The sequence below is a fragment of the Crocodylus siamensis genome, chromosome 6 (genome assembly GCF_052110815.1).
Source record: "Crocodylus siamensis isolate JL-2025a chromosome 6, ASM5211081v1, whole genome shotgun sequence".
NCBI classification, from domain to species: Eukaryota; Metazoa; Chordata; order Crocodylia; family Crocodylidae; genus Crocodylus; species Crocodylus siamensis.
Genome location: NC_143400.1, coordinates 49,862,110 through 49,875,797, shown reverse-complemented (window position 1 = coordinate 49,875,797; position 13,688 = coordinate 49,862,110). Strand labels below are relative to the sequence as shown.

General features: G+C 46.7%; 1 protein-coding gene across 1 annotated transcript in view; it reads left to right on the top strand.

The window, feature by feature from the left end:
* The window catches only part of DGKG (diacylglycerol kinase gamma), a 165,511-nt gene that overhangs the window by 91,922 nt on the left and 59,901 nt on the right, over positions 1–13,688 (top strand). The window contains 2 exon segments of the mRNA XM_090052006.1: positions 1,426–1,586; positions 8,553–8,617. Of these exon segments, the coding sequence (XP_089908132.1) occupies positions 1,426–1,586; positions 8,553–8,617 (226 nt within the window).

Here is a 13,688-nt window from a genome sequence, read left to right as displayed (position 1 = left end):
CAGCTAGGAGCTGGAACCAACTTCCTAGGGAAGTGGTGCTGGCTTCTACTCTGGGGATCTTTAAGAAGAGGCTTGATGACTACCTGGCTGGACTCATCTGAGTCCAGTCTTTTTCTTCCACCCAGGCAGGGGGTTGGGCTTGAAGATCTACAAGGTCCCTTCTGACCCTACTTCTATGATTCTGTGATTTGATTCTTACAATCCAGCCTAAATCCCTTGTGGTGATTTAAATTCATTATTTCTGGTCTTTTCCCCTGTGGACCCAAAGAATAGTCCTGCCCTCCTCTTTATAATAACCATTTAAAAAAAATTATTATCAAGTCCCTCCCCATGATCTTCTTTTCTCCAGACTACATAGTTCCAGTTCTTCCAAACTTTCCTCATACCCCTAATCATTTTTGTCACTATCCTCTGGGCTTGTTGGTCCACATCTTTTTTGAGGTGCTGTACCCAAACCTGGACTTCTTACCTGGCTTTCAGGTGAGAAAGTGACCCCGGTGTGCCGTAAGTGCACATCCTCCAGATCTGGAGTCAGATGTGTTACCATTGTGCCATAAGACACCTAAAAGCACATGTGTGTGACCGGGATGGGGGGCTGACCCCTGATAACTCGGGAAGGTGCTGCCCACTGCCTGGTTTGTTGAACTGAATGAAACCTACTGAGAAAACAAGCCCCTTGCTGTGAGCAGAAAATGAACCTGCACAGAGAAACTGCACTGGATTTCAAATCCAGTGCCTTAACCACTTAGCCAAATGCAACTTCTAAGGACACATATGTTACCTCTCAGGAACTGTCCTCTGCAAAGCATCTGCTCAGCCTGTAGCTCTTTGTGTCACCAAACATGGTGTTTCTACCTGGATGGGGAGGAGAGCTGATCCTGTCCAGTCTTCACTCTGCTCACTGCCATGTCCTGCTGAATGCCACAGACCCCCTTCACCACCCTACAAAACTGCTGCTTCTGTGCCAGCAGCCTCATTCACTGCTGAGCACTGCCTACTGCCAGTGACGTACTGGTCACTGTGTGGTTCCATCTGCTCCCAGCACTGGTCTGTCACTGCACTTGCTGGTCAGGTGTCCCTCACTGGTGATACCCCCTGCCCTGGTCACTTCCATGCCCTACCAGCCAGCACTAACTCCATGTACACACAGGTGGCTAGGCTGTACTGTGTCCCTTCTGACATGGCACTACCCACCTGCCTCTGCTGGTTCAGCACAGCACTGGGCTTCATCTCCTACCTCAGCCCTAGTTGCAGACTCTGCAAGTATCACCACTGCCACCAAATCTACAGCCCATTGAGCTGCGTCTCCCATCTGCACCCAGAACCCCCACCAAGGCCTGACTCCTGCTGGCATTGCTCATTGCCCATCTGTACCTGCCACTCTTCAGTTAAGAGTGACCTATGGCTGTTTTTTCCCCTTCCAAGGTTATGAAGGTGGTAATTTGATGAAGGTGCTGAAGGACATTGAGCATAGCACCGAGATCATGCTGGACCGGTGGCGAATTGATGTGATCCCCAACAACAAGGAGGAGAATGGGGACCCTGTCCCATACAGCATCATCAACAACTATTTCTCCATTGGAGTGGTGAGTAACCCAAGAGTCCCCTTTCCCACAAGGAAGCACCCAGTCTGGCTGAGGTAGAGTCAAGAGGAATTCATTGATCCTGGTTGCTGGCAGTAGTTGCACACTAGGTCCCCTAGCACATGCTGTACTAGTGATTTGTCCCAAGCCTTCATGCCAGCCACAGAGGTACTATGTATATTTTGTGTAATAATGCTGTGGCTTTTATCACGCCTTTAACTGAAAGAACGTGTGACCAGGTCACTGCTTAAGACATGATGTCTTAAGTGTAATGTTTGTCAGGAGCTTTAGAGTCGGCGAGTGACTTTATGCTGGGTTGTAAACGGAGTGACAGGCTCTTACACCATGTTAGTTCTTGGATGTCTTTTTGGAGCCACAGTGGAGCATAGGGCTGGAAAGGGCCTTCCTGGCTACTGAGCCCAGGCTACTGCTTGCCAGGAGTTACTGGCACAGCGCTGTCCAGAACTATAGAATACAATACAGTCCTGGAGTCCTACAGCCCTTGCTCATGTAAACCTTGTTCACACAGGCCATCCCTCTGAAGCTGATTAGAAATATGTCCTTATTGTGTACAGTGTCATTTGTCAGTCCAGACCCTTCATAGAGCTAAATGAAGATAACTTCCCAGGGCTTGTCCACACCAAGATGGCAACAAGCTCTGGCAGTGAGAGGCATGAACTCACCCTGCCTATGTCCTGATCACCTGCTCCAAACCTGGAAGTTACCCATGAGGCTACCCCAGGTTTGTCCCTCTGTGGCCATTCTCAGGTCTGACATAGATCAAGAGAGTAAGAGCAACCAGAGAGCGAGAAGCCAGGCGCATCCAGACTGGTCAACTGCCTAATTTGTAGTGTGTTTGCAGGCATGGGTCAGCAGGCTGGTGACAGGACATGCTTGGGCCTCTCTATGCGAGGACTCACTGCTGTGTGGGATAGACAAGTCCACAAGGGCCTCACCAAAGTGGGACTGCTGCTGGCCCTGCAGGCTGGGGGGTACAACAGTCTGGGGAGCAGGCTGAGTTTCCTATGGGACCATTGTGGAGGTGGAAAGCTCAGGGCAGGAAGGTGCTTAATGCTGACCATGTTCCACCTGTGAGCTACACCTCTCTATGCTGACCTGGGGAAGCCTGGTCTGAGCCTGGGCTCTCTGAAGGATAACAAGCTCACTGAGAACCACAGAAATACTTTAATCAGAACAGATTTTGGCCCAGTCTCACTATGCCTGGCTGCTTCTAATACTTGCTCCAAGCTCAGGCAGATCTCTGCTCTCAGATCTGCCCATACTGTCCCTCACTGTGCTCCTGCCAAGTGATTTCAACACTGCTGCCCATGGGCACAGAGCTGTTGTACTTGTGGAGTTGTGTGAACTCCCAGAAAAGCTGCAGTCTGCAATAAAATGCTCTGCTTGGGTATTATTATTCCCCAGTCACATTCACTGGCATTTTCCCAGGGAGACTCACATTGTTATACTGCCTCCTGGTACTTTTATGCTCATGATTTATTTTTTCCCTGTCTTTATGGCTGTTTGCAGCACTTCTTAATTCAGGCTCCTCATCAGATGGACCCCTTACAGTTTGACAATCATTCTTAAACATGGGGAATAAGGTCAGGACTAATGTTTTCTAGGCACGTTGGGGCTTGTCTACACTGCAGTGACAGTGCATCCCCATGCTGGAATAGGGTATGAGCATACCCAGCAAGGCTGCTCCAAGGTTGTCCTTAGTGCCACTCTCAGACCTGCCAGAGACCACTCCTAGGTGACCTCAGAGCTTAAATCCTGTTGACCTTCAGTGAGATTTGGGCTTCCAAATGCCTTGCTCACCTTTGACAATGAGACTTTGGCTATTCAGGCAATCACATGCTTCTGAAAGTATTAAGCCAGACCTCCAGCACTTGCCAGACCCCTTCCCCCAATAGCATGCACTTCTGTTTCTTCCCAGAGATTACTCTCAGCTTATTTTCCTAGAAAAATAGAATCATCATAGAGCAGCGAGGCTGGAAGGGAGCTCCAGAGGTCATATCTAGTCCAGCCCGCTGCATGAGGCAGGATCAGCCCTGTCCAAACCGTCCCAGGCAAATCCATCACCTAACCTTTCAGTAAAATGACCCTTGGCTTTGACATAACACAAGACATAACTTGCTAACCTGCCACAGGTAAAGCAGCCAATGTCCTGCTTCTGTTTTCCATTGAATGGCATTGTTTTGGGAAGGTTTAGGGGCCCAGGTGCTGGGGTGACCTCCAGAAGGAAGCTCAGGAAGGCTTGAGCCGAAACGTTGTCATGTGGAAATAGGGAAAGGCCTAGAGCCAGTGGGGCTGGCAAAGGGGCCGGGTATTTACCTAAAAAAAAGAAACAGCTGGCTGTTATTTTGGGGGGGGGAAGGATGACCTGACACATGCTTGTCCCCAACCTGAGAGCTGCCCTGTGAACTTCAGCTGTTTCCTCCTACTCTGCCCCTCATTTGACCTGACTCCTACAGATTTACACACGTGTCTGGCTTGACATGGGCAGGTTCCTGGTAAAGCGATTGGCAGTGGCACTTCTGCTCATGCCCCAGGCTACATCTTTGAGAGCACCAGGGATGCCCTTGGCCTGAGCATGCAATTCCCTTTCCCTTCCACGGGAATACCCTGCCTGGTCTTCGGAGACAGGCACCGGAGCCGGGATTCTCCAGTGACTCTTCATGGGCCACTGGTGACCTGTGGAGCAGTTGCTGGTCACTTGATGCCCATTCTCCTGTTTATTTCCAGTTGCTAAAGTACATGAAGATGGCTAAAAATACAGGAGATGCTTTACTATGTAAACAGTTGCTATGGTTGCCATGGCAATGTTATCAGACACCAGATGGGAAGGGAGGTGGCCCATCCTGCAGGCGAATGGGAGGGGAGGTGTGCCCTGGGCTATCTGGGCCATAAGGCTCAGTCCACACTTGGAAGAGTTTGGAAATTTCTACTGGCTTTGTGTGTGGGCGTGAAAACATCATCAGACATTTGCAAGCTATTTTTCCTTCCCACAAAGTGACTGGAGGCAGTTAAGTCACAATGCACAAAGTACTTAAATGCTTCAACTCATACTCCAAGTTAAGCCCAGGCTTTGTTCAGTGCTTTGTTTAATCAGGGGCTTCAGCCTTGATGCATCTCTAATTAAATTAAACCCAGGACTTTAACTAATGTTATAAAGTGGTCTCCCAAGCTGTTGTGGCACTCAGTATGACCTTAGTTAGTGACAGAGCTGCAGTGTGAGATTGCCATCTAAAAATAGTCTCGGGAATCTCGCACATTAGCTGTGTTCCTAAAGAACCAGCAGGAAAACCATTCTCAAGCTATTGACAGGTACTTTGCCTGCTGCAGTCTTCATCATGTGGCCATTTCCTACCTTGTGAAATCAATGCAGGACATGAAAAGGGAGTGACTTTCTGCTTGGGAAGCAGTGGCTCTAGGTGCTTTTGCTGCAGAGGCACCACTGTTGGTAACAAAACCAGAGAACGTGCTAAAACAAATCTCTGTTTCTTATAGCATGAGTATGCTGTGGGATCATTTCCCCCCAAGTAGACCAGGAGTTTCCCAGCCACCCTCGGAGGGAAGGAGTTAATATCAGCCATTCATATCAGCACCCTGTCGCCAACACCTTGCTGGTCCCACACGCGGACCTGGGTTGGATCGTGGGCACAAATGGCACAGGGCCCATTCCAGCCCTGTCACCAGAAGATGTTAGTTTCAAAGCAGATAGAGAAAGTTTCACATGCGGTCATGTGTATTTTTCACGTGTTTTCTGTTTAAATCTTTGTTACTGGTAACCCCTGAGGCTCAGCTCAGAGTCACAATGTACTTATGTACATCAGCCACTTTTCTGTATCACGGTGGGCCCTGAAAGGGCCCCATTCACAAAAATAAGACCTGGAAGTATTTGCTACATCCAATCCATCCTCGCTGTCCATTTTGGAAGACTGCAGGGTACTGGCAAGCAGATAAAAGGGACAGAAATGAATGCATAGGTCATACTTGGGAATCTCAGCGCTGACAGAATGCCTTTAAATAATGCCATTGATGATGGGATGTTTCAGTCTTGGGGAGCTAGGCTGCCACTTCCTATCTCCTCCTCCTTTATTTTGAGTGTTGATCCATGGCAGGCAGCAGTGATATCGTTGACAGGAAGTTTTGGATTGCAAATAGTTTTTGTGCTATGTTTAACTCAGGGCTCCCCAAAGGTTCTGTCACTGGGTCTTAGGTGATGAATAGGCTGCTAATCCCTTGATGGAGTGAAGTGTATTTCCAGGGTTACCTGAACTCTGAGACGTGAAAGAAATCCATTGGCACTATTACTGGGGCATTTGAAAACCTACTTAAGTGGCTGACTTGGTACCTGCATGCTCACATGGACACTGCATCCGGTCACGTGACAAGCATGGACATTAACACATTTCTAAACAGGCGCTGTTGTTAAAAATGTCACACGTGGGCCAACACTGACACATTCTCCACTGCTTGTTATTGCAGTTAATCTCCCGTGTGGGATCATTAGCATGGCACACATGGAAACTGAGAGGGAAATTGTGCTTATTGGAGCATGGCGTAATCACCCTTTTCTATTTGCTGCTGAGGCGGGAGTTAATCTTTATTATCTCACTGGCTTTTTAACTCCAAAGGCATTTGCCCCATTTTTACTTTGGCCTCTGATGAATTAGCACTAGCTTTCTTTGTGTTAAATCTTGACTCAGTAATTCCAAAGCAGGAATGCTTTCTCCCAGTCCCCAAAATCCTAAAATAACCTAGAATTTCTGAACCACACCAGAGAACCTAGTGGATAATTGTAATCCTGCTGTGCCATAGCATGGGACGATTCAAATAGTCCATAGGAAGAATAGCATTCTGCACCCTTAATCAAACAGGTTGCCATCTCCACGGACCCAGGAGTGTGATTGTGCTGAAAATTTGGTGACAGTTGTTAATATATGTTTAAATCAAGCTCAGTAGATAATAAGGTTTATTTTTAGTTTTCAAATAGCTTTGAAATTGTAGGAAAGCAAGCCAAAGATATAAAACAAGATTTGTTGTATATTCCTTCTGCTCTTGAGACTTGTTGTTCTTTGAGCTCTGAGGGAGGGAGCACAATAAGTTTGCTCCACTACGCTTTCCCTTACAGTAGCTGGCCATTCTCAGATTTGGCCTCCTTCTCCAGATCCTGTCTTCCATGTGTGTAGGTTCCCTAGGTGGGAGGCTATTAGCTAATTGTGCCATGTTCAAGAAGGCCATTCAAAGCTCTTCTAAACAGGATTGGATTTGTGTGTCCTCTGGCAATAGTTCAGTCCACTCCTGGAAGCTCTCCTGGGTAGCAGGGCCTGAAGGTCAAGTGTCTCCCTAAGCCCCGCTCCCTGCAGTGTTTCCCCAGCTCCTCCGCAACTGGGATTTTCTGCACACCACTTTAACACCTATAATCAGAATAAAGAAAAGAAGAAGGGTAGGTGTGATTCCTAGAAGAGCTCTACTCAAGTTTCCTGTTCCTGTTCTTCTAGGGCTCTATCAGCCCTCTACCTGCCTGTCCACCCCACATGTCACTGCAGCAAGGTAGTGTCAAGCTGCAGGGGGTATTCGCATGACAGTGAACCCTCAACTTGCCCTGAGGTGGAGGCATAGACCTACCCATCCTGTTGTAGCACTGCAGAATTCAGTATAGGGGAATTTAGCCCCATGTCATTATATATGACTGAAAGGTTCCTTTTGTAAGTTGGCTTAGTGGGTCATATATAATGCATTGTCTTAATGGAGCCATCCCCTAATCAATGCCAGGGAGATGAGTGGCGCAATAAGAACTGCTCTTTATATGCTAGATAATTGTACAAGAACAGGTGTACAATAATGCAGGGAAGTGCAAGACTCTCTGCAAAACTAGATTTAATGTAAATTTTTCCCTTGAGCTACAGGGAAAGAGCCAGGGACAGGAAAGACCCATGAGGTCATTCAGGCCCTCTGCCTCCTGTTAGAGTGAGGTTGTTCCTTACAGTATGTGTGTTTGCTTTGTTCCTTGGTGAATGATTCCCAGCTTTGTTCCTCGGTGAGCAATTCCCAGCTCTTTTCCTGGTTGCCTGGCATCATCAGGGACTGGGCTTTGTCTCATCCTGTTTTGGGGGAAATCATAGATGGATCTGGGCTAACTTTGATCCATTCCGGTCTAGTCAGGATTCCAGGTGTCCCATGCTATTCCCTCATTCCACCCCCTGCTTTGCCCTCAATACATGTGTTAGCATATTTGCCCAACAGGGTACTGCCCTGCCATCCCAAAGATCCCAAGATAGAGCCATAGTCATCTACTTCTGGGGATTTGGACTTACTGGTAACAGAACAGTGGTATAGCACAGACCTCAGCCTTAGCTGTTCTTCTGCAGTTGGCAGTGTCAAGGGCTCACTGCAGGAAATCGCCTCTCCTGGCCCCTACCCCTCCTACTCTGACCCACCTTTCCCCCTATGGCCTGGTAGTGCTGATTGGGACTGGAGGTGTAATTAGTCACAGTCATCATAACACAGGATCCAAGCAGCCTGGTCTAAGAAGACCTGGTAGAACAGCTCTAAGTCATCTACAGATGGGCCAGGGCCCATCATTACCCTAGTACAGCTCTATGCAAAGGCACAAGGGCCTGTACTTTATGCTGCCTCCATCTATTTACCCTGTTCAGAGTAAGAAAGCCCAGTATGCAGCTTCTGCTGAGAGCCAGCTGCTCTGCATAGGGATGAGCTTTGGTTATTCAAATAAGAAACCCTAAGTAGGCTTTATCCCAGAAGTCCCAAATCTGTGCTCCAGGCCTTTGCCCCATGGAGCTGATTTCTTTTCTGTGGAGGTGAACCATCATTCTCTCAGTCTCAGCCTGTGGTGCTTCAGTGTCATGTTCCTGTTTATTTGCTGCAATATCTCTTTTGCTGTTATCTGTCACTTCGCAGATCCAAATTCAAGTTTCTCTTCATTCCCTCTCCTTGCAGGACGCATCCATCGCACATAGATTCCACATGATGAGAGAAAAGCATCCTGAGAAATTCAACAGCAGGTAAACCCTCTCCCCATTCTGTCTTGATGCTGGTGAGGAGTGTTTTTTGGGCCCTGCCAGGAAAGCTGGGGCTTAGAACAAGCTTGCTTCCTTACCTGACCTGCTTCCTGGAAGAAACGTTGATAGTCTAGAGGACAGAGGGGTGCAAGGGCAAAGCATTCATTGACCTGTCATGGTCAAAAGATGATTCCCAGTAGAAAATTTTGTGCACAATCAAAAGTTTTCCCATGGAAAAATTCAGTTTGGCCAAAACCGTGTTTTCCATAGAAGAACTGTCCACCTGATGCAAAATTCCTATTAGGTCTAATTACAATCATGTAAACCTGGGCACTGCCTGAGACTTTCCCAAGAACTGTCTGACACCCCTTGCTCTCCACATTTTATTCCCCTTGCTTTCCTTTCCTTTGGAGCTCTCACCAGTGTGACAGTCTCATACCTAGACCAGCGGAGGCCAATCATTTGGCATGTGTATTGCCATAAATTAAGCTCTGAGTCCTTCCTGAGTGCTACTCTGATCCCCTTCCTCTATCTTATCTAATGCTCTGCTTTCCACTTCCTGCTCTGTCTTCTGCTGTGCCCCCCTCGGTGATCTTGCATGCAACACAGAGCCTGTCCATGCCACTTGTGGCATGTGCACCTCATGTTGGCCACCACTGCTTTTTATATGCTCGCCCCACTTCTCCACCTCCACCTTTGTTTCCTTTCCTGGGCCGTTTCTTTTCCCACTGGCTACACCAGTGAGAAAAGTAAAAACAGCTTAATTTGAGCAGCAACACCTAGAAGGGGAGGAAATGCTGTATTTGGCAAGTCATGTACAAGCCTGTCTTTAGGGCCAGACCAGACTCCATCCTTCAGGAGTCTAAATGGTATTTAACAACCGACTGTCTTCTGCACAAGGCAAGTCTCTGAGAAACTGATAAAACAGAAGGTGGGTGGGTCTTTTTCCTGCTTTTCGTGGAATTGGTCTTATGGTGTGTTTCAAAAGTAGGCCTGTAGACAATTTGTCAGGGACTTAGCAAGGTTTAATATGTTCACGCATTGACACCTAACAGCTGGAATAGGATCTAGTTCTATGTATAGGCATATCAGCCCCTGCCTTCTTCATAAGCATGGTGGAAGATAGAGGAAAACAAAGATTGGTTCCATGATGCACCCAGAAGATTAAGATCTAGGTTGATGATGTCACCTGTCTATAAAGCAGTGAAATAACTCAACTGGAGGTGGGTCTTGGTTGATGACTCTCTGTGGGGAAGGAAACAGCCATGAGCAATATTTGTATTGGGTCTTTACGTTACTCCATTCTGTGGGCCTGGAGAGGTAAGCTTTTCATGAGAAACCTGCTGGAATTCAGCTATAGGTGTAATTACATTTGTTCACATTTAATATTTACCTACCAGTGTCAGGACTGGCAAGTACAGGCTCTCCAGCAAAGGCAGAGCTGCAGGTTCCAACTAGCTTGGGTCTTACTTGGTGTTGATCAGGGTGGCACGGTGACAGGAGGAGCATGCTGCTTGTGAGCTGGATCCCTACTTTCAGAAATGCCTATTAGAAAACCTTCACACAAAGCAAAGAGCCTCCAGCTCAGCTTTGCTCCAAGACACAAAACTCACTCATCTTAGGACAGCTCATCAAAGCACAAGTGAGAGACTGAAAGCATGCCCAGAAAAGCAGAGAAACTCAGTGGAGATGTTACACTGATGTCCACTTTAATTTCCCCCTTCCCATCCCTGCCAGCAAAAGGTAGATGAATAATAATTAGAGAGAACATGTCCTTCAAGGCAAATCTCCCTTTGCTAAAATCACAAGCTGCAAACTTGAGCTCAGCTTTGTAATTGTTTGTGTCCTGCTGAGTTATTTCTGGCCTGGTCTGTGTGCCAATGATAGTGCATGTTTGGGCACTGGTGCATAAAACCCTCACTCAGAACCAAATTCCACCCCACCAAAATCAAGTCCAAAACCATTGACTTCTATGGGATCAGTTTTTAATCACATTTTTGTGACCCCCTAGTGCTCTGGGGCCATGGGCTGGACATCGGGGCTACATCCACAAGAAGACCTAGGTGCTACAATGCATGGTTGCAGCAGTGCACTTTTAGGCAAATAGTCAGTAATAGAATTCACAGCCCCTGGCTCCCTGGACTGTAAGTGGAGAGGATTAGGCACCTCAGAATAGGACTGAAAAAGCCAGCATCTAAAGCAGGGCAGCTACCTAAGCTAGCCAATAGGAGATGGCAGAGAGAGGGGTATGGTGTAAACCATGCCCCTCAAAGCATTGAGGTCTGTGTGGCAAAAAGTCATAGAGAAGTGGGGCTGGAAGGGAACTCCAGAGGCTACATGGAGTCCACCCCCTGCTTGAGGCAGGATCAGCCCTATTCAAACCATCCCATAAAAATGCATTGTCTAACCTTTTAGCAAAACTGAAGAGTCAACCCTGATATAACAGAAGCCATAACACCTGAACCTGCCACAGGTAAAGCAGGGGAACCATGGAAGCCACCATCTTGCTTCTCTAAAGGTTATTAATATATGGTCAAGAGATCCCAGGTAGAGGGCTATGTCTGTTACTACAGAAGACAGCAACCCCCTCCCCACACACACACCCTCTCCCCCAGTCTGTACCAATCTGACCATGGGGTAAAATTCCTTCTTGACCCCAAATACGGCGTTGGTCAGAGTCTGAGCAGAGGGGCAAGACCCTCTAGCCAAGAACCTCCAGCTTTTGGTCTCAGCAGGAGCACTGGCACAGCCTAGTCAAAATCCCCAGCCTTGGCAGTAGCCAATACCCAGTGCCTTTGATGAAAGCGAAAAAATGGCATGGTTGTTCGTGGCATAAAGAGCAAATTCCTTGGATAGTTTCCAGATGTGCTTTGGTGGCCCACCCCTCAGCAGTGATTGGCAGAAGCATATAATGTATAATTTAATAGCAAATTCCGTGGAAAGTAAATTACTTCATATAATTTATCATATTATTATAAATCTAGATATTACTACCAATATGTTAAATTGTTTTTATTAAGGGTAACATAAATTATGTTAGTTGTTAAATGCTAGCATGCAGCATCCACCGGCAGTTGCAGCTGACAGCCTCTGTCTCTGCGGTGTGAAGACTTGTCCATACATTGAGATTTCACGTTCTGTGTCTGCTGAATTGGTTGTAATTCTAAGCCAGCTTTTTGCCAAGTTGTAGAGATATGGAAACTGATCAGACTGAATCCCAAAATTCAGTTATATTTAAAGGCATCTGGCACTCTAACAAAGCTCATGCAAGTAGCACATTCATTAGCATGCTTTTCTACTATCCAGGGATTGATTTAATTAGCTAAGGGTCAGAATACAGAAAAGATACCTGATTTGGGTCAAAAATGCAAACAGCACTAAAAAAGGAGGCAGCCAGTTTAAATCAAGGTGGTAGTGACTGATCCTACTTGTAGTACTGATTTAACTTTGTAGCTGTTTCCTAGACCAGTTCTTGTCTGTGCTGGTTTTCAGTTTGACCCTCTGAAAGCTATTGTGATGCCGTATCTTCAACCCAGTTTATCAAATTCATCAGTTTGTTATGTGGCTTGTGAATCAAAATCTGCTTCAAACCATGTTAGAAGCTCCATCAGCCGGATTGCTTTTTCAGCCACAAAATTAACTTGATCTTCACTTAACCCCTTGCGCCATAGCGTTGCTGGGCACAAATCATGACAGTGATGCTACTGTACAGTACTAATGTGCTTATGTGCAGTAACTCATTGCTGCTGCACAGTAGTGTCTAAAAATAACCGTGCGGCAATGGGACTGTGCAGTAATGCCAGTTACTTCACAGTTGTTTAGTACTTGGTTAAACAAGTACTAAATGACTGCACAGTAAAACCTGCACAGCCCAGCATGTGTAGATACACCCACTGTGTGCAGGGTGTGATTTCAAGCTCCTCACAAACAAATTGCTGGTAGGACTTAATATTCCTTTCATAGTAACAAACTGTGTTGAACCATAAATACCATTTTGGAAGCACTGGTTCTGATGGAAGTTACACGGTTGCATTTAGATCCTCATTTTGATTGGCAGTAGATTCCCTGTATCAAAGCTTACAGCCCGGACAATGTTTGAATGTTTTTTTGAAGAGGAAACCCGGGTATCCTCATCAGGAAAAAGGATACACTAGATATCACTTACTAAAGAAAGAATGTGTGTGTTGCAGCTGACATGAATTGCACTAGGCATCGTTCCATGGAGCACATCAGAGAAAGCTTTGGATATATACATTGCATTATCAGAGAGAAATGCTGAGATCTTGTTAAAGTCTAAGCTGTAGTTTACAACAGCCCTCACTACAGCTTGTGTTGCAGTTGAAAAATTTACAGATGTGAGTTGAACTGGCTGTGTTTGAAAAACAGGCAGGTCGTGGTTTTTTCAGCTCCCAGGCATAAATGACACATGGCCCTGGAGGTGACTGCCTGCAGGTGGTGGCAGCGGTGAATGGGGAGCTCCTGCAGGCAGCCTCAGAAGCGTCAGGAGGGGAGTGGGGGCGCGTAGTGAGTGCCAACCGGCGGTTGGCGACCAGCTGCAGATGCCGCCGGCATTGTCGGTGACGCTTTTCTCAGGGGAGCTGCATGCACCCCCCATGCATCATCAACGCTCCCAGGTACAAATCCAATGTGAAGTGCATAGTTATGTTGTGCATCTGTTGCTTCATCTCCTACAACTGAAATTGATTCATATTGTGCCAATGCAGATTTTGTAGACTGAACATGCAAAGCAATTACTTATGGTAGATAATCCTGGCAAAGTTTGTTTGCACATGGGAAACTGCCAGCATTTGGTATGTGCTTGTTGAAGCAGTCCCTTAGTTTCAGGTTATCAATTTTTTCCAAAGGTATGTTGGCAGCAATGAATGCCTACAGTAGCTTCTCTGCTTTCAGTGGTTCTTTTAAACAATCAAGAACATTGTCGTCTGTGTTTTTTTCTGACCTTCAGCCTCTGCAGAAGCCTTTCGCTTTATATGCACTTTAGACTCGATCAGGGCTGTTTTTTCTCAGTACATCCAGAGTCGCGTTGCAAGATGAACAAGACAATTTATCACCA